The sequence below is a fragment of the Oryctolagus cuniculus genome, chromosome X (genome assembly GCF_051225735.1).
Source record: "Oryctolagus cuniculus isolate XC-2025 breed Fujian yellow rabbit chromosome X, ASM5122573v1, whole genome shotgun sequence".
NCBI lineage: Eukaryota > Metazoa > Chordata > Mammalia > Lagomorpha > Leporidae > Oryctolagus > Oryctolagus cuniculus.
This window is the reverse complement of record NC_142888.1, coordinates 32842281-32862187: the sequence shown is the minus strand read 5'-3', so window position 1 is coordinate 32862187 and position 19907 is coordinate 32842281. Positions and strand designations below refer to the sequence as shown.

At 50.4% G+C, this 19907-nt stretch overlaps 1 protein-coding gene and 1 pseudogene across 1 annotated transcript; both read left to right on the top strand.

The window, feature by feature from the left end:
* Nucleotides 1-2127: 2127 nt before the first annotated feature.
* On the top strand, nucleotides 2128-5947 carry LOC149119597 (lysine-specific demethylase RAD23B pseudogene; annotated as a pseudogene).
* Nucleotides 5948-16405: 10458 nt separating this feature from the next.
* LOC127482697 (lysine-specific demethylase RAD23B) lies at nucleotides 16406-18992 on the top strand. The gene has a single exon (XM_089324447.1). It carries the CDS (start codon nucleotides 16626-16628, stop codon nucleotides 17850-17852), a length of 1227 nt encoding a protein of 408 aa, XP_089180573.1. The 5' UTR covers nucleotides 16406-16625; the 3' UTR covers nucleotides 17853-18992.
* Nucleotides 18993-19907: the final 915 nt, after the last annotated feature.

Sequence of the window (19907 nt, the reverse complement as noted above, 5' to 3'; positions counted from 1 at the left end):
GGCGCCCCGACCGGGACTAGAACCCGGTGTGCTGGCACCGCTAGGTGGAGGATTAGCCTAGTGAGCCCCGGCGCTGGCCCAGGAATATGATTCTTAACAATAAGATTACTGACCTCCTTAACATCACCGATGATCCTAGACCCCGGAACGTGGGCCTGAAGCAGTACAATTCCTCTGCCTCCCAAGAGGAATGCTCTTTATTGGCTATGATAATTTATCTAAAAAGACATGGGGTGTAAGATGTCTACACCCCTAGGATGTTGGGCACTGGACCAATTGATAGAAAACTCAGAGATCTAAACCAAACTGCAATTGAAGAGACTTACCAGGCCCTCTCAAAAACTAACACTAAAATCAGAGTCAAAAGAGAATCAGTGACCCCGATCACACTAGGTGTGACAGCCCTGGCAGCAACCTTGACTGGGCTGACGTATGGAGTGGATAGTACTCACCTGCAGGTCTCAAACATCACCACTACTGTGAGAGACATAGCCCAAGAAGTTGGCTTCAGCTTTAGAGATTTACAAAGTTCTCTAAACTCACTAGCCCAGATGGCCCTAGACCACAGATATGCTAGCCCAATAGGGAGGAGTATTGCCATAGCAAACACCTCCTCTTGCTTCTAGGTCAACACCTCAGGAGCTGCAGTCACACAAACAGATCACATCCTCCAAAAAGCAGTGTGGTTAAAAAACTTCTCAGTAAAACCCACCTGACAGGTCAAGTTTGGGAACAACTAAAATCTTGGTTAGCATCCACAGCATGGCTACTGTCTCTGCTGAGCCCATTCTGTATGCTACTACTTAGTCTAATGTTTGGCCCACGTATCTTTAATTGGCCTGTCAAATTTGTCTCTCAAAGGTTAAAATCCATCAAGATGCAAGGGGTCGTTCAGATGAAACCCTGTATGGAGACTGGATTCTAACACAGCAGCCTGGAAGGCCGCCACTACTCTGACCTGCCGCAACCTACTGGGCCTTAAGAAGATGACCCCCACCCCCCCCACCCCCACCCCGCTAGCAAGAGGTATCCAGTGCGACATCAATGGCACAAGTCCTCAGAGTAGTAGGGTGTGTAATAAAAAGGAGGGGATTTGAGGCAGGCCAGTGGGCCTGGGAGTCTGGCGGCCCCTTCAGACACGGGGAGAACGTCCTGCACAAGCAGGCTGCCTCTCCAGGACACTGACATTTCCTCTACTCACAGCTTCCTGTGCTGCAGGTGTGACCTTGCAGATTTAAATCACACCTTCAGGGTGGGTGCAGTCTTTAGTCAGAGCTGGCAGGGGAAGGGGATGAGAACCTGGGGAGAGCTGGATCAGCTCCAAGAGACCCTGGCTATTTTGTGTGACCTTGCAGTTTAAACCATGCCTCCAGTATAGCTGCGATCTTCCACCCAGAGCTAGCAGTGGAGGGGGCTGATCCCCTATGGAGACAGGCGGTCTCCAGGAGACCCCTGCAGGCTCCTTGAGCCCCAAGGAAACAGCATACGTACGTGAAACCGCTGTCCAATGGGCACCCCCAATAGCATAACTCAATTAACAATTAGTACTGCCTTAAAATCCGAGGACGCTTCCTCAAAGCCAGTGTGCTGCTGGGGCGTTCCACCTGTCTTCTGAAGCACCAGACACTTTCTCTATTGCTTGTCAATGCAATAAAGTTTCTGCCTCTTTGCAAATAGTTTTCTGGCTTTTCATTTCTGTACTAAGCTGGGGAAAAGAACCCACGAGACTCGCTCTGGCAACCATCCTCCCTTCATGACTGGTATCAAACAGCACAAGTGTAGGAAACAGAAAATGAATAAACACAAAGGGATACAATGTTCCAGAGCTTATTACAGAGTAGCAAACGGAGAAAGTTCTAGAAAGGTTAGCAGTCTCCCAAAGGGATCTAAAAGAGGCTGTGAAGCACCAGAAGCCGAGACAGAGGCCCCGGGAGCTCGGAGTGCATGGACGAGCGAGGCCGAGCACCGCGACCGGGTGGGTGGCGAAGGAGCGTCCGGGCGTGGGAGGGCCCCTCCCGGCCACCGTCACGCGGGGAGCAACGGCTACTCCTGGGTGGGGGAGGGGCTGGCGGCGGCACGGCGGCCATCTTGAGCCAGGGGCCCGGCGCTGCGCAGGCCGGGCTCACGGAAGAAGGCCCCGCGGGCAGGGCAGAGCGCGCTGGGCAGGGCGACTGGGACCCGCCCCCGCAGGGTCCCGAGAGCCAGAGGCAGAGGCAGTGTGAGGAGCGCGGCGGTGCCCGCCCCGCCAGGCCTCGCGCCCGCCTGCCCGGCGGCCAGCACGCGCCCCAGCCCGGCCAGCCGACCAGGCCGCGGCCCTGCGCGGCGGCGCCATGCGGCTCACCCTCAAGGCCTGGCCGCAGCTCACCTTCCACGTCGACATTGACCCCGGCCAGACGGTGAGGGCCCTCAAGGAGAAAATTGAAGCCGAGCAGGGCAGAGATGCCTTTCCGGTAGCGGGGCAGCAGCTCCTTTATGCGGGCCGCGTCCTCCCGGACGACGCTGTGCTCAGAGACTGTCAGATCCACGAGCACCACGCTGTGACGGTCCTGGTGGCCAGACCCGAGGCGGCGACCACAGCAGCACCGGCCACGGCCACGGCCACAGCCACAGCTGGGCAGTCCCATCCTGCCACCGCGGCATCGGCTGGTGCTGGGGCCCCAGCGCGCGGCCCTGCCTTGCCCGCCGCGCCTGCCACCTCCACGCGTGCCAAATCTGCGCCTGCCACCTCCACGCGTGCCAAGTCCGCGCCTGCCTCCGTGTCAGCATCCAGTACAGCGTCGGCTCAGCCTGCACCTGCTGGCGCACCTCAAGCTGCAGGGCAGCAGGCAGGCCCGCCAGGGGCTCCAAGCCCCACACCAGATGATGCCATCGCAGGACCCTCCTCTCGGGCCCAGCCGTCTGAGCAGGCAGCAAGGGCGCTGCTGACACGTCCGGCTTCCGAGCAAATGGTCGCCGAGATCGTGTCCATGGGCTACGAACGGGAGCAGGTCCTTGCAGCCCTGAGAGCCAGCTTCAACAACCCTCACAGAGCCGTGGAGTATCTTTTAATGGGACTCCCCGGAGACAGGGCAAGTGCGGCCGAGGTCGAGCCCCCTCAAGCCGGTAGCAGTGGAGCTGGTCGGTCTTCAGCGGTGGCAGCAGATGCAGGGGCTACGACATCGGGTTCTGGAGGACATCCCCTGGATGTTTTATGGAATGCACCAGAGTTTCAATTATTGAGACAAATCCTTCAATACTTTCCGTCTTTGCTTCCAGGAGTGCTGCAACGCATATGTCCACAGGATCCTCTATTACGTAGGCAATTTAGACAATATCAGGATTATTTGGTTCACATGCTAACTGCCCCTATGGAAGAAGCTGGTGATGAAGGAGAAGGTGGAGGTGGCACTGTGGGAACCGCAGGATCATCAAAGGATTGTAGCTACATTGAAGTAACACCTCAGGAACAGGCAGCTATTGAAAAGTTAAAGGCAATCGGGTTTCCTGAAGGACTTGTGATCCAAGTATATTTTGCTTGTGATAAGAACGTGGTCTTAGCTGCCAGTATTCTTTCTGAGCTGGCCTTGGAGGAGGACTGAAAGGGACTCTCCTCTGACTCACACTTCGCGCCGATGCATTACGTTTTTGTTTACTACAACGTCTGGGATGACTTGGTCTCCTACCCACCATACTCGGCATCTGGTACCATATATTGGGGCTGGTGCAGGAGTCATGATGATGCAGGGCTGGGAGAGATACCCTGGCTGTCTTTTATTGGCCTTGATAAAATAATAAGTTACTTTTACTGGCTTTCCCTGTTTTCAGTAGACTCCATTCCACCACTGTGTCCAGACTACACCCAGGGTAATGCCTTGCTTTCTATTTCTTTATTTCAGTTGGTTTTGGAAACAGTGTCTGCTCCATAGAAATTTCTTAAAATTTTTATTTACATATTTGAAAGGCAGAATTACAGGGAGGCGGAGGCAGAGAGAGGGAGAGACAGAGAGAGACAGAGAGAGAGAGAGAAGGAGAAGTCTTCAATCTGCCAATTCACTCTCCAAATGGCCGCAACAACTAGAGCTGGGCCGATCCAAAGCCTGGAACCTGGAGCTTCTCATGGGTTTCCTACATGCAAGTAGGTGCCCAAGGTCTTGGGCCATCTTCCGCTATTTTCCCATGCCATAGCAGAGAGCTGGCTAGGAAATGGAGCAACCAGCCCTAGAACCAGCACTGGTATGGGATGCTGGAACTACAAGCAGTCGAGTTACTCGCTTTGTCAGAGCGCTTGCCCCACTCCCTAGAATTTGTGGTCCATTTCATGGCAACTAGGGAATGCCTTCATGAAATTGCCAACAATGCTGGAGCACCTGTAAGCAGAAATGCCTGATTATTGATGGTTGTTGCTGCTTCACATAGGTGTGAAATTACTATATAAGGAACCTCATGCTTTCCTGTGACATATGTGGGGTAGGGGAGGAGGGAAAGGAACCAGTTCTTCATGTGAAAATACGTAAATTTATTTTAAAAGATCTCGGGGCTGGTGCTGTGGTGTAGCGGATAAAGCCACCACCTGCAGTGCCAGCATCCCATATGGGCTCCACTTTGAGTCCCAGCTGCTCCACTTGTGATCTAGCTCTCTGCCATGGCCTGGGAAAGGAGTATAAGATGGCTCAAGTCCTTTGGCCCCTGTGTGGGCTTGTCCTGCAAGGCCCACACTGTCGGGATGGTGGGGGGATGGCATTCTTCAACAAGAAGCACCAGAGACTGTTTCAGTGAACATGGCTGTTTATTAACAGTTAGCCATAGGCTTTTATAGGACAGACAAAATGCAGTAGCTAGTTCAGGGTAGCAACACTAATTCTATAGGATAAAGGCAATACTGGTGCTTCTACCTATCTCCAATCAGCTTGAAGCTCACGTGGTTTACATAGTCTTCCAGGTGGTCTTATGTGGTTAGGCCACACTTGGGAGCTGTTTACCTAGTTGACAAGCACAAGGCCCCTCAACAGGAAGTGGAGTGGGGGAAATGTGCCTGGGGTCCCTGCTGCCTAACAGCAGTCAGGTCATGTGTGGGTCTCAGTGTGCTGAGCCCCGACCATGGTCTTTCCCAGGAGGCGTGCTATGCCATGCCCTCTTAAGCTTCTGCATGGGCCAGGCAGGCAGTCTCCCAGCCAGGCACAGGATCATCCATATCTCTCCCCTCTGTTTTAGGCCAGACTATCTCGATGGCCAAAATCTTTGCTAGTGGAGCAGCCTTTTGCTTGGCAGATGGGACTCAGCTTAGTGCGGCATGGAAAAAATAGATCAGTACACTGCAACCCACGATGACCACTACTGTAGTCATCAGTGCATAGGGATGGAACCAAAATTTCGTGAGTCCCTACCAACCATTCCCTATGTAAACGTGGTAACTGCCAGGATAGAAATGTGGGTGGCATTAGGTTTTGGGTTAAATTGAAGAGCACCTGAGAAATAACCCATCCCGAGGGCCCCTGATACAGGCTGACAAGTAACGATATCGAGTTTCCCATTCTAAAGCAGGTACATTGGTGATACAAACAGCTGTGAAGCAAACATCAGGCTGGGGATGCATGGTTGGATGAGGGAAACTGGTGACAGCTGCACTGTAGTGACAATGAATATACCAGCAGCTTTGATCAGTCCAAGGGCTCTCTTAGTCCACTGTACTAGCTGCCTGATGGCATCCTTGATTGGCTGGTTCCAGGGTCCTGTCCAGTTACTGTATATTTGGGCAGGAAGTCAAGTCGCTGGGGCCGTCTTGGGACCCAGCCTGGTCACAGGCAGCCTGAGAGTTTGACTTCATTGTTGCACAGTTCAGTAACCCCAGCAACAAGCACGTTGTATTGGGGGTTGGAGACAGGATTGAACTGGGTCCACCAGACCCCTGAGTTCTCCCCATGTTACCCAATGTTGAGGGGGGGCAGGCCACATCCTCTCCTAGTGTCTCTTCATCAGCGGCTCATTTAGTGGAAAGGCACTGAAGCTGGCTTGTTGGAGGGTTGGTTTGCAGAGATTGGGGTCCAGGGTTTGACATTTTGAGCTGGTATCCACATAGACTATGGAATGATCTCTGGAAAGACACAAGTGAAACCTCTTCCCATTGTTATGAGGGGATCAGGCCTTTTCCATTGTTGGGTGGTCAGGTCCCTCCATCTAACCAGAGGTATTGGGCTCATAAGGGGTCTCCAGTATCTTATTGCTGGCGGCTCTCCAGAGGGTGAGACTTCTAAGAAATTTAAGGTGAAGAGAGCAAAATTACCATGCTCATGGTGGGTACCGTAGTCTCCCCTATGTTTTTCAATCATAGTCTTAAGGTTCTGATGTTCTCTTTCTACATTGCCTTGGCCCTGGGGTTATAGGGTATGCCCATGATATGACCAATGGCATACTTAACGCAAAAAGAAGCAAATGTGTAAGCAGGGTCCTTATCAGTTTTTGTGGAAAGTGGGTGTCCCATAATAAGAAAGCAGGACAGGAGGTGAGCAATATCCTTAGGGGTGTTTTCACCTGTGGAAGGAGTTTCCATTATAAACCCCAAATAAGTGTCCATCGTTACATGGAGGAACTTTTGTTTGCCAAAGGAAGGGAAGTGAGTAACATCCATTTGCCACAGAGCATTGGCCTTAAGGCCCCGAGGATTAGCCCCCATTGGTTGTAGTGGTGCAAAAGGCCAAAATGGGGGACACCTAGCACAATTGACAGACTGTGTGTTTGCACTGTTGGATGGGTAGGTCAGAGAACAAAGCAGCAAGGGAGCGGGCTGATTGATGAAACTGAGAGTGAGGATCTCTTGCAGTGCACTCAGTGGTGAGCACATCGGGGCAGGTCAGCACATCAACCTGTATATTAAAGGGAAGGTAAAGGATTAGGCAGACTAGAGTGCGCTGTGATGTATTGAACAGAGTGGAGATGTGCGTGCTTCCAGTACGTGTTGTAGTGAGGCAAGCAGGGTATCTAAAGAGGAAGAGAGATCCAATGTACATTAGGCATGAGGGAGTTGGGGGAGGAGTTGAGTGCAATATATGCTGTCAGTGAAAAGGTTGCAGGACTCAGGAGTCAGGCATAGAGCATGATAGATAGCAAGGAGCTCTAGAAACTGTGGGGATCCTGCAAGGTAGGAGCGGACAAACTGAGTCGATGGTTGCTTGGGGGTAAATTTGACAGTAGTGATGGTTTCAGAAATGCTAGTGTCTGTAAAAACAAGCAGGGCTTGAGGATTGGGTTTAGAGGAGATAACAGAAGGAACAGAAAGGGGCAGCAGACGCATTACTTGGAGAAGTTTGCTTGGGGGGATGTGACTACCTATCTGGTCAGTATAGCCAGCCAAGGCAGTCATAAGGGAAGCATCATTGAGGAGAGCAAAATCCAGCGACGACTTAAGAAGTGGGATAACCAGGTGATCAGGCTTACAGCCAAACTGTCTAACAATACAATCGTAATTTTCTAATAAGAGAAGAAAGCCTATAAATAGGAGACTGGAGCTCTGACATGGCTGTGGGGGACAGATGGGCCCAACCAAGACATTATCAGGAGGCTACAGCATGTCTGTGGATGTCCTAGCAGAGCCCAGAACAATGGCCCAGAGTTCTTTTTGTGGATCCCAACTATAAAGCTGTAGGAAGCAAGGGATTGGTTAACTAGGCTGAGGGCACACTCAGCTTCTTCAGTAAGCTCTCTAGGGGAGGTGGGATCAGGGTTCCTGCATAGACATGTAAAATGGGGGGTAAGTTGTTAACTTTAGCCAAGGACGAATGCAATTTATGTGTTCCAACTGGACCTGTAATTTGTTTAAGGTAGCTTTCTTTGGGATAGAAATGCAGGGTGGAACAGGGTGAACAGTGTAGGGAAGCATCTCAGTGCGCAGGAGGTGAAAAGGAGGAGTTCTGGGACTACGACAAGGTCTATGGCTTGGAGGTTTTGTACAGCTTGAGGGAAAGCTCCTAGAACCAGCAGAAGTGATCCATGTAGTGGATGATATTTAAGCCAGTAATGGCAAACAAAGGTGTCAGAGCCTTTAAAAACATAAATTTGGCAAATGGACAAGCTGTTTTCATGCCTTGTGGCAAGACTATTCACTGAAACCGTTGCCCTGGGACTGTGTTACTGGGCACAGATACTGTGAAGGCAAAATGCTCCCTATCCTCAGGTTGAAGGGGGATACGAAAAAGCAGTCTCTCATATCCAGAATGTGAAAGACATGACAGTGGGAAGCACAGTAGTTATGGGGATTCCCGGCTTTGTGGTGCCCATTTTTGTCATGTGGGTATTGACAGCCCTCAAATCATAGAGGAGCCAGATGGAAGATGTGGATTTTTTGTGGATGACAAAAATAGGAGTATTGTAAGGGCTAGTTGAGGGTTCTGTATGACCCAAGTCTAACTGTTGTTGAGCCGAAGCAGTTAGATGGCTTAGCTTTTGTCGAGGCAGGGGCCACTGTTCTGCCCACATGGGGGTATCATGAGTCCGTTGTAATTTGATGGGGGATGGCACGAACAGTGGCCCCTAGAATTGGAGGCACTTATTGAATTTGGGGGACTCATGGCCTGTTTGTAGAAGGTCTTCCAGACAAAACTTATCATCAGTAGTTAGCGTAGCTCCCATGCTACTAAGCAGGTCGCGACCAAACAAATGACTACCCAAGCCTATAGTTATCAGCGACTGCACATGGCCCTTGTGTCCCTCTGGGTCTCTCCAAACAACAGGGTGTTTTAGCTGACGATGGGGAGAAAGTACTGCCACCACTCACACATCAGGGCCTTGGATATTTTCCCACTCTGAGGGAACTTCCTCGTCTCTCATTATGGTGACACCTACACCTGAATCAGCTACGCCCTGAAGACCTTACCATTAAACCAAACATGTGTGTGAGGCTTGATCTGTGACTCCAGAGGAATGGTCCAGTAAGCCCTAGGGGCACCTGTTCCCATTTGATTGGGTCGTCCAGCGTTGGGGTGGCGGGACGGTCCCCCTTGAGATGATGGGGCTCCTGCTTTGGAACAGCAGACCCCTTGCTGTTCACATTCATCTTAGTAAATAGCCCTCCATTTTAGAAAGTCCACGGGCTCCAGAGAGGTCCTTCCAGTCCCAGGGGCAGTTAAGGCCAATGGCTATGGTCTCCAATAGTTGTTCAGTATAGGGGGAACGAGGACCATTTTTATGTACTCCTCACACAAATCCTTGAGTGTGGAATAACAGTGGCCATACCACTCCTGGGGGCATTGAGGGGTTGGCAGAACATTGAAGAGGAAGGCCTCAGTGAGCTTACCTGAGGGAGAAATGCAGATCCCCATGTCAGGGAGGGAGGGGGCAGTGGGCTGAAAAGTGCCCAGGAGTCAGAGCCCCAAGGCGGGGATGCAGCAGAAGCTGCTCCAGGAGGAAAGCAGCCTCAAGGAACCCGAGTGGCAGGGTCGAGGGTGCATCAGGTGAGCACCTCGAAGAGGAGGTGGCACCTCTGGCCAGGGAGGGGCTTGTGGTTTGGGCTGGCCCAGCAGGACCCAACCTGTTTATCTGTAGGAGGTGGGGCCTGGAGGCAAGCCTTTTGAAAACAAGGGAGGGGGGTCAGGTAACAAAAGGAGGAGGCTCTCCCTGTGCCCCAGGAGGAGGAACTGATGGCCAAGTTAACAGGGGCCAAGAATAGGTGGGAGGGGAGATTCAGGTGAGGAGGGGACATTCTGGCGAGGAGGGGAGCAGAAGCCAAGGTGGCCACTCCCGTTTGGTCCCCTATCTGGCCCGCAGCCTCTGTGTTTTTATCTTTGGTCTGGTGGGGAGGTTCTGAGTCAGAATCACTGTCGGAGTTGGAGGAGGAGGAGCCCACTGATCAAACTCTGTAGATCTTGCAGAATCTGAGGCAGAACACAGAGGTCTGCCCAAGGCGTGGATGTCAGGAAAATGGCAGTAGGGGGAGCTAAGCATTGCAAGATGGCAATAACTATAGGGTAAAACTGGAGGGGGACAGGTATGTTGGCGTCCACCTCCCACTGTTGGGTGGCTTGTAAGATCTTATCCCCGTCGAAGGGATCATAAATGTCTACTGCCTCAAGCCAGGGACACATGCCCGCAGCAGTTTCCCCAAACTTTTCAGTTTCCTTCCGTTTTAGTTTAAGGCCACGTAAAGCCTGTAAGAGCTTAGGCCTGGGGTCCTTACTCAGGGTCTGGCCAATAGTGAGGGGCGAAAGTAAGCAACAACCAGAAAGCAAAAGAAAGAGCTCAGAAGATAGAATCACAGACAGACCAATCCAATGGGGTGGTCGCAGGGGAGCAAAAGAAAATCCTCATAGGGAGCCAACGACTGTTGTGGGGGCCCTTAGAACGGGGCGAAGGGAATGGGGGAAAGGGAATCTGTTCTTCATATGACAGTACATAATGTTATTTTAAACATTCTTTATCATTGGAATGAATGTGAGACCCGTGTAACCTGCTTCAAGTAACTGTAACAGTATAGGCATAATGATGTTGCTGTTATACTTGGTTTTCTTTCAGGGAAATGGCACGTGTTGCACATCTGTGCACTCAACAGTTGATAACAATAAGGGTTTTTAAATGTTTTTACTCATTTATTTGAAAGCTATAGTTACAGAGAGTGGGAATTAAGAGGAGAAGGTCTTTCAACAACTGGTTCACTCCCCAAATGGCCACAATGTGCAGAGCTGAAACGATCAGAGGCCAGAAGCCAGGCTGTTCCTCTGGCTGTCCCACATGGGTGGAGGGGCACAAGCCCATGAGTTGTCTTCCACTTCTTTCCCAGGCCATGAGCATAGGGCTGGATTGTAAGAGGAGCAGCTGGGACTTAAACCATGCCCTCATGACATGCTGGCCCCAAAAGCAGAGGCATAGCCTACAATGCCACAGCGCTGGCACCGCAATCAAGTTTTAAAACCACACTTGCATGTTTGCTGTGGACGTGTCCCATTGTGAATTTATCACCTTTGAGGGCTATGCACAAGAGCAGCATTCCCTCCCCTTCTCTCTTGCACTTTCATTCCCAGAAATGTGATTGGGAGCATAGTATAAGTCAGACAGCTCCCTGTTTAAAACACCCACTGAATGCTGATCCAATGTTCAGAATTTCTGGTACCTGTAAGTACTTTGCTTTATTAAAGAAGTATCTATTACCATTAAAGTTTCCTGTGAATGTTACTGTCAACAAGAGTAGGCAGTATTATGTTATTTGTCTTTTGGGGACTGGCTTATTTCACTAAGTATGATGGTTTCCAGGTGCATGCATTTTATTGCCAACGACAGGATTTTATTTTTTTTTTACTGCTGTGCAGTATTCCATAGTGTACATTTACCATAATTTCTTTTTTAAAATATTTTATTTATTTATTTGAAAGTCAGAGTTACACAGAGAGAGGAGAGGCAGAGAGAGAGAGAGAGAGAGAGGTCTTCCATCCGATGGTTCACTCCCAAACCGGCCACAAGGGCCAGAACTGTGCTGATCCGAAGCCAGAGTCAGGCATATCTTCTTGGTCTCCCACGTGGGTGCAGGGGCCTAAGGACTTGGGCCATTTTCTACTGCTTTCCCAGGCCATAACAGAGAGCTGGATTGGAAGTGGAGCAGCCGGGTCTCGAACCAGTGCCCATATGGGATGCTGGCCCTCCAGGCCAGGGCGTTAACCTGCTGCACAACAGCGCCAGCCCCCATCATTTCTTAATATCCAGTCTTCAGTTGATGGACATCTGTGTTGATTTCCTATCTTACCTATTGCAAATTGAGCTGCAATAAATATGCGAGTACAGGTAACTCTTTCATATGCTGATTTCATTTCCTTTGCCTAAATTCCCAGGAGTGGGATGGCAGGGTCATATGGTAGGTCTACATTCAGAATTCTGAGGTATCTCCATACTGGCTGCCACAGTGGCTATACCTGTTTACATTCCCATCAACAATGGATTAGGGTACCTCTTCCCCCACATCTTGGCCAACATTTGTTGTTTGTTGTGTTGATTTCTGTATGAAAGACATTCTAACCAGAGTGAGGTGAAACTTCATTGTGGTTTTGTTTAGAGGGATAGTGACCTGAGCATTTTTTCATGTGTCTGTTGGCCATTTGAATTTCTTTTGAAAAATGCCTCTTCGCATGGAAAGCCAAGACACTGTGGTAAAAAGTGTCCTACATGAAGGACCTCAGTGGTTAGGTCCCCAGTGGAAAGAAGAGGTCATCAAAGAAGGAGGTACTTTTCTCTGAAGGGAGGAGAGAACTTCCAATTTGCTTATGGTCTTATCTAAATACTGATGCAGTTTGTGGGTTCAAAAGGCTTCCACAGCCTAGGCAGCTCCTGTCAAGAGCCTTGGGTGATCACTGACGACATACATAAAATTCTTTTTTTTAAATATTTATTTATTTATTTATTTGGACAGGCAGAGTGGACAGTGAGAGAGAGACAGAGAGAAAGGTCTTCCTTTTTGCCGCTGGTTCACCCTCCAATGGCCGCCACGGCTGGAGCGCTGCGGCTGGCCCACCACGCTGATCTGATGGCAGAAGCCAGGTGCTTCTCCTGGTCTCCCATGGGGTGCAGGGCCCAAGCACTTGGGCCATCCTCCACTGCACTCCCTGGCCACAGCAGAGAGCTGGCCTGGAAGAGGGGCAACCGGGACAGAATCCGGTGCCCCTACTGGGACTAGAACCTAGTGTGCCGGCACCGCAAGGTGGAGGATTAGCCTAGTGAGCCGCGGCGCCGGCCAACATACATAAAATTCTTAACTGCTAAATGTACAATAGGAGTTTCTGTTCACTCTAGCTCCCATGCAGGACCTCTGTCCTCAGAGAGCTGTATTATAATTATGCCTAAATGCTAGCAAAAGATATGTCATTCTTGGGTGCTTCTTTAAAGTTAATTAAGTTTCTTAAAAAAAAGTGAAATTAAATTCAAAATGCAACGACTTTGAACATTACTTGTCTCCACTGATGAGGAATGGTTTCTTTGGTTTTCCTTTCCTTGTACAATTTTTTTTTGACAGGCAGAGTTAGACAGTGAGACAGAGAGACAGAGAAAAAGGTCTTCCTTCCATTGGTTCACCCCCCAAATGGCCACAGTGGCCGGCGCGCTGCGCCAATCCGAAGCCAGGAGCCAGGCGCTTCCTCCTGGTCTCCCATGTGGGTGCAGGGCCCAAGCACTTGGGCCATCCTCCACTGCCTTCCTGGGCCACAGCAGAGAGCTGGACTGGAAGAGGAGCAACCAGGACAGAACCGGCGCCCCAACCAGGACTAGAACCTGGAGTGCCAGCGCTGCAGGTGGAGGATTAGCCTAGTGAGCCATAATGCCGGCCTCTTTGTGCAAATTTTTGAACTCTTTACTTAAAAGAGAGTTGGTCTTCTGTGTATAAAGTTAATAAAAAATGTATCTTAGTGGAGAATGGGACAGAGAATGGGAGAGAGAGGAGGAGAGGGGGCAGGAGTGTGGGTGGGAGAGCGGGTATGGTGGTAAACATCACTGTATTCCTAAAGTTGTACTTATGAAATGCATGAAGTTTGCATTCCTTAAATAAAAGGTTTCTTTTGGAGAAAAAAGCCTGTTCAAGTAATTTGCCCATTTCTTAACCAGATTATTTGTTTTCTTGTTGTTGAGTTTCTAGAGATCTTTATGGATTCTGGCAAACTTATTTATTTAAAACGTGCCAAAACCCGCATGGGAGACCAGGAGGAAGCACCTGGCTTCTGGCTTTGGATCAGCACAGCACACCAGCCATGGCAGCCATTTCGGGGGTGAACCAACGGAAAAGGAAGACCTTTCTCTCTGTCTCTCTCTGTCTAACTCTGCCTGTCAAAAAATTTTTTTAAATTATAAAAAAATGCCAAAAGATTGAAATTAGAACATAAAAGTACGTATTTTCTAAATAAATCACAGGAAGAAGTTTCAGCATGGAGATTTGGGAAAGACCTCCTAAACATGGCACTAAAAGCAACATCCCAACAATTTTTAAAGCAATCAGTTGCACTGGGAAATTATCTATATTTGCAAAAACCCATTACACGGAGAAGTAAGCAAAGTCAAGGTACAGACTGTCAGAAACAAATGCAAACCATCATCTAACAAAGGACTTAGCAGTACAGTGTACAAGGCTACTTCTTAAAGTCCACGAGACACAGGCAATGAAAAGATGAGTTCAGGGGCAGGCACTTGGAACATGAGTTAGGCTGCTCTAGGGATGTCTGAGTCCCACATGGACATCCCTGATTGAAGTCCAGGCCCCACTGCAAATCCAGCTCCATACTAAAGCACAGCTGTGACGCACAGGTGACAATCCAATCCATGTGCCCCTACCACAAAAGTGGAAGGCCAAAATGGACTTCTGAGTTGCTGTCTTCAGTCTGAGCCAGCCCTATCCATTGTGGGCATTGAGGGAGTAACCTGTAGTTGGAAGATGTGTCTGTCCCTGTCTCCTGCCTCTCAAACACAATGAAAGAAATCAGTATTTAGAAAAATATGTTTATTTTAGTGCCAGGAATGTTTAGATTCCTGCACGTGTATTCCAAATACCATTTTCAAGCACTTTATAAATCGCTGCCATTGTTTTCTTCAAATCTGCAAGGTAGAGCACCAGAGAGAGCAGGAACAAGAGACAGAGAATCTTCTTCAGTTACTCACCACAATGGAACCCGGCAGAGGCCAAAGTCATGAGGCAGGAACTCCACTCTAGTCACCCAAGTAGATGGTAGGGGCCCTGGTAATTGGGCCAACTTCTGCTGCTGTGCTAGCTGCATTAGCTGGGGGCTATTGGGAAGTGGAGAAGCAGGGCCTCAAACCACAATTCCCATATGAGATGCTGGTATCCCAGGCAGCAGCTTCACCTGCTGTGCCAACAGGCTGCCCCCAACCATGAATTCTTTAATCAGCAAAGATGAGTTTGGGGAATGAAAGAGATATCCAGACATTCAACCAGAAATGAATCCTCAGAGACATTGTGGCCAGCAGAACTTCCTTGAAACAGTGGGTAAAACACATCCGTGTAACAGAAAAGCAACACAAAAGAGGGGGTCTCCCAACACGGGATGAAAGGCAGTACAACAGCAAGTGTCAAAGGGGAAAGGCACTGAAAGAAGAGTGAACTAAGGAGAAAGTGCTGATATTTCACAGAAGGGTAGAAGGAAGGATTTGGAATATTTTCACCAAAAAGAAATGTTGTCGAGGAGGCAGATGTGTTGACCTTGATTTGCACATTACACAGGGTTTCCATGTATTCCAACATCTCACGCTGGTTCCAGTGTTTGCCATAGCAGTGTAGACATGCATTGGGACTCCCTTTTTCCACACTGGAGGGCCTATTTTCAAGTATTGGCCCAATTGTCAATTTCAGATTACTATGGATGCAGACCCTGGGAGCCAGCAGGGGACACATCAAGTACTTGGATCCTTGCCACAAACGGGGATCCATTGAGTCCAATGCTCCTAGCTCCTGCCCAACATAACTCTGGTTGTTGGCCTCTATTTCGGGAAGAAGACAAAGGATGAGAAACCTCTGTCTCTCTGTATTTACTTCTAGCCACATTATAAGAAAAATAACAAAGGTGGTAAGTTTTTACTTCAAAAGTTACACGGTATCCCATGAATATGTACAGTTTCTATAGGTCAATGCAAACAGAATGTCAAGGGACCATTGTAGTGGGTTTGCAAACCACTAAGGAAGCCAGCATCCCATGTTAGAGTGCAGTGAGGCCCAGCTCCCCTGCTTGTCATCCAGTTCCCGGTTCACGGGCCTGGAAACAAGCCCAGGATGGCCCAAGGGCTTGCACACCTGCCACCAGCAAGCAGACCTGGGTTGAGTTCCTGGCTCCAACTTCAGCCTTGCATAGCCACAGTTATTCTGTACACGTAGGCTCTGAGCCATGCCACGGAGACCTCTCTATATATCTGTCCCTCTCTGTATCACTCTACCTGCAAAATGAGAAAATATTTTTACAAGTCAACAAATGGAACTATATCAGATAGATTTCATCCTTCTCAGAGCATTGTTAAGTGCATGGTGTCTGAGGCATAAATTAGCCCATGGGTGTTTTTTCCACAGTGTGAGGTGAAACAAGGGGGATTCCATAGCATACCTTACACTTGGGTGGCAAGAGAGACAGCGCAGATATTTAAAGGAAAAAGAGCAATGTGCAGGAACAGAACTTGGATGTGCACAAAGGGATACAATGTTCCAGAGCTTATTACAGAGTTAGCAAACGGAGAAAGTTCTAGAAAGGCTGGCAGTCTCCCAAAGGGATCTAAAAGAGGCTGCGAAGCACCAGAAGCTGAGACAGAGGCCCCGGGAGCTCGGAGTGCATGGACGAGCGAGGCCGAGCACCGCGACCGGGTGGGTGGCGAAGGAGCGTCCGGGCGTGGGAGGGCCCCTCCCGGCCACCGTCACGCGGGGAGCAACGGCTACTCCTGGGTGGGGGAGGGGCTGGCGGCGGCACGGCGGCCATCTTGAGCCAGGGGCCCGCACTGCGGAGGCCGGGGCTCACGGAAGGAGGCCCCGCGGGCAGGGCAGAGCGCGCTGGGCAGGGCGACTGGGACCCGCCCCCGCAGGGTCCCGAGAGCCAGAGGCAGAGGCAGTGTGAGGAGCGCGGCGGTGCCCGCCCCGCCAGGCCTCGCGCCCGCCTGCCCGGCCAGCCGACCAGGCCGCGGCCCTGCGCGGCGGCGCCATGCGGCTCACCCTCGAGGCCGGGCCGCAGCTCACCTTCCACATCGACATTGACCCCGGCCAGACGGTCAGGGCCCTCAAGGAGAAAATTGAAGCCGAGCAGGGCAGAGATGCCTTTCCGGTAGCGGGGCAGCAGCTCCTTTATGCGGGCCGCGTCCTCCCGGACGACGCTGTGCTCAGAGACTGTCAGATCCACGAGCACCACGCAGTGACGGTCCTGGTGGCCAGACCCGAGGCGGCGACCACAGCAGCACCGGCCACGGCCACGGCCACGGCCACAGCTGGGCAGTCCCATCCTGCCACCGCGGCATCGGCTGGTGCTGGGGCCCCAGCCCGCGGCCCTGCCTTGCCCGCCGCGCCTGCCACCTCCACGCGTGCTACACCTGCACCTGCCTCCGTGTCAGCATCCGGTACAGCGTCGGCTCAGCCTGCACCTGCTGGCGCACCTCAAGCTGCAGGGCAGCAGGCAGGCCCGCCAGGGTCTCCAAGCCCCACACCAGATGATGCCATCGCGGGACCCTCCTCTCGGGCCCAGCCGTCTGAGCAGGCAGCAAGGGCGCTGCTGACACGTCCGGCTTCCGAGCAAATGGTCGCCGAGATCGTGTCCATGGGCTACGAACGGGAGCAGGTCCTTGCAGCCCTGAGAGCCAGCTTCAACAACCCTCACAGAGCCGTGGAGTATCTTTTAATGGGACTCCCCGGAGACAGGGCAAGTGCGGCCGAGGTCGAGCCCCCTCAAGCCGGGAGCAGCGGAGCCGGTCGGTCTTCAGCGGTGGAGGCAGATGCAGGGACTGCGACATCGGGTTCTGGAGGACACCCCCTGGACTTTTTACTGAATCACCCTGAGTTTCAACAGTTGAGACAGATTATTCAGCACGATCCTTCATTGCTTCCAGAAGTGCTGCAAGGCATACGTCCGCGGAATCCTCAGTTACTCGCGCAGTTTAGCCAGTACCAGGGGTATTTGAGTCGCATGCTAACTGCCCCTGTGGAAGAAGCTGGCGGTGAAAGGAGAGGAGGAGAAGGAGTTGACAGTGTGGGAACTGCAGAAGCAGCCAGAGCAGATGGCAGCTACATTAAAATAACACCCCGGGAATTGGCAGCTATAGAGAGGTTGAAGGCTTTGGGCTTTCCTGAAGGCCTTGTGGTTGAAGCATATTTTGCTTGTGAGAAGAATGAGGAGTGGGCTGCCAATTTTCTGCTCGAGCAGGACTTGGAGGAGGACTGAAAGGGACTCTCCTGTGGCTCACATCTCCCGCCGTTCCATTCGTTACGCTGACTTTGTCTCCTACAGCGTCTTGGATGACTTGGCCTTAGGTTCACCATACTTGGCATCAGAACTAGATGTTGGGGCAGGGGCGGGAGTCACACGTTGCAGGGTGGGGAGAGATACCCTGCCTGGCTGCTTCAACCAGCAGGTGCCTCAAATCCACACAGTGTGCAGAGTAGGCTGCCACCCACCAGCAGCCATTGCAGGTCCTCATTTCTCCTGTGAAGCACCAAGTCACTTGTAGGTTTCTCCCTTTGCAGTGGACTCCATCCACAATTGTAGTTTTCGTTATTTCTTTGAAACAACTTCAACTTTTCCTAGGTTTCCTTTCTGTGTTCTACTATCCTATCATTTCTTCTTTCTGTGATGCCTCTGTCTAGGATACAACACCAAGTCACTTTTGCTAGGTTTCTGTTTTCAGTGGGCTCCATCCGGAGTACTCCCATGGTAATGTAATGCCCTTCTTTCTAGTTCTTTTTGCACATCGGTTTTGGACACAGTCTCCGCTCTATAGAAATGTTTTTCAAAGATTGTATTTATATATAGAAAGGCAGAGTTACAGAGAGGCAGAGGTCGAGAGAGTGAGAGGAAAAGCAATAGCCAGAGAGAGAGGTCTTCCATCTGTTTAGCCATGTGGGCAGTAAACTATCGATTGGAGGATTCTCTCTTTTCCTCCCTCTCTGTCTCTCTCTCTGTCTGTCTCCCTCTGCCTTATGGAAAACAACTTTCAAATAAATTAATCTTAAAAAATTTCTCTCTCATTAGAATGTATGTGAGACCTGTCTAACTTGATTTGAGTAACTACCTGGATAGACAGAGTGATGTTGCTGTTCTCTTTGGTTTTCTTTGGTTTTCATTATAAGCAAAATGCCCCGTATCCATTATCTGTGCATGTTATATCTATTTCAATAAAGCCTTTAAAAAGATTTTATTCATTTATTGGAGAGATACAGTTACAGAGAGTGAGAGAGAAGGGTGAAGGTCTTCCAACAAGTGGTTCACTCCCCAAATGGCCACTATGGCTGGAGCTAACCCTGTGTAAAACCAAGACCCAGAAGCTTCCTCAGGGTCTCCCACAACGGTGCAGGGACCCAAGCACTTGGGCCATCTTCTACTGCTTTCCAGGCCATAAGCAGAGAGCTGGATTTTTAGAGGAGCAGCTGGGACTCAAACCATGCCCACATGACATGCTGGCCCTTCAGGCAGAGTCATAGCCTACAATGCCGCAGTGCTGGCACTGCAATCAAGTTTTAAAAACACAGTTGCATGTTTGCTGTGGACGTGTCCCATTGTGAATTTATCACCTTTGAGGCCCATGCACAAGAGCAGCATTCCCTCCCCTTCTCTCTCTCTCTCTCTTTTTTTTTTTTTTTTTTTTTGGACAGGCAGAGTGGACAGTGAGAGAGAGAGACAGAGAGAAAGGTCTTCCTTTTGCCATTGGTTCACACTCCAATGGCTGCCGCGGCCAGCGCACTGCGCTGATCCGATGGCAGGAGCCAGGTGCTTCTCCTGGTCTCCCATGGGGTGCAGGGCCCAAGTACTTGGGCCATCCTCCATTACACTCCCTGGCCACAGCAGAGAGCTGGCCTGGAAAAGGGGCAACCGGGACAGAATCTAGCACCCCGACCAGGACTAGAATCCGGTGTGGCCGGTGCCACAAGGCGGAGGATTAGCCTAGTGAGCCAAGCCGCCGGTCTTGCCTTTTCCTTGGCAGGAATATGACTGGGAGCTGGCCATAAGTAAAATAGCTGCCTATTTAAAAAACTGACTGAATGGTGAGCCAGATCAGAATTCAAACAAGTATTTCAAAATACACTTTCTGGTATTTGTAAATGTAGTGCTCTGCTAGAGAAAAATATGTTACTACTGATGTCATCCGTAATTACTGTCAACAAGTGTAGTCACTTGTATGGCATTTGATTTTGGGCCTAGCTTATTTCACTAAGTATAATGGATTCCAGTTACATCCATTTTGTTTCAAATGACAGGATTCCATTGTATACTGTGTACTAT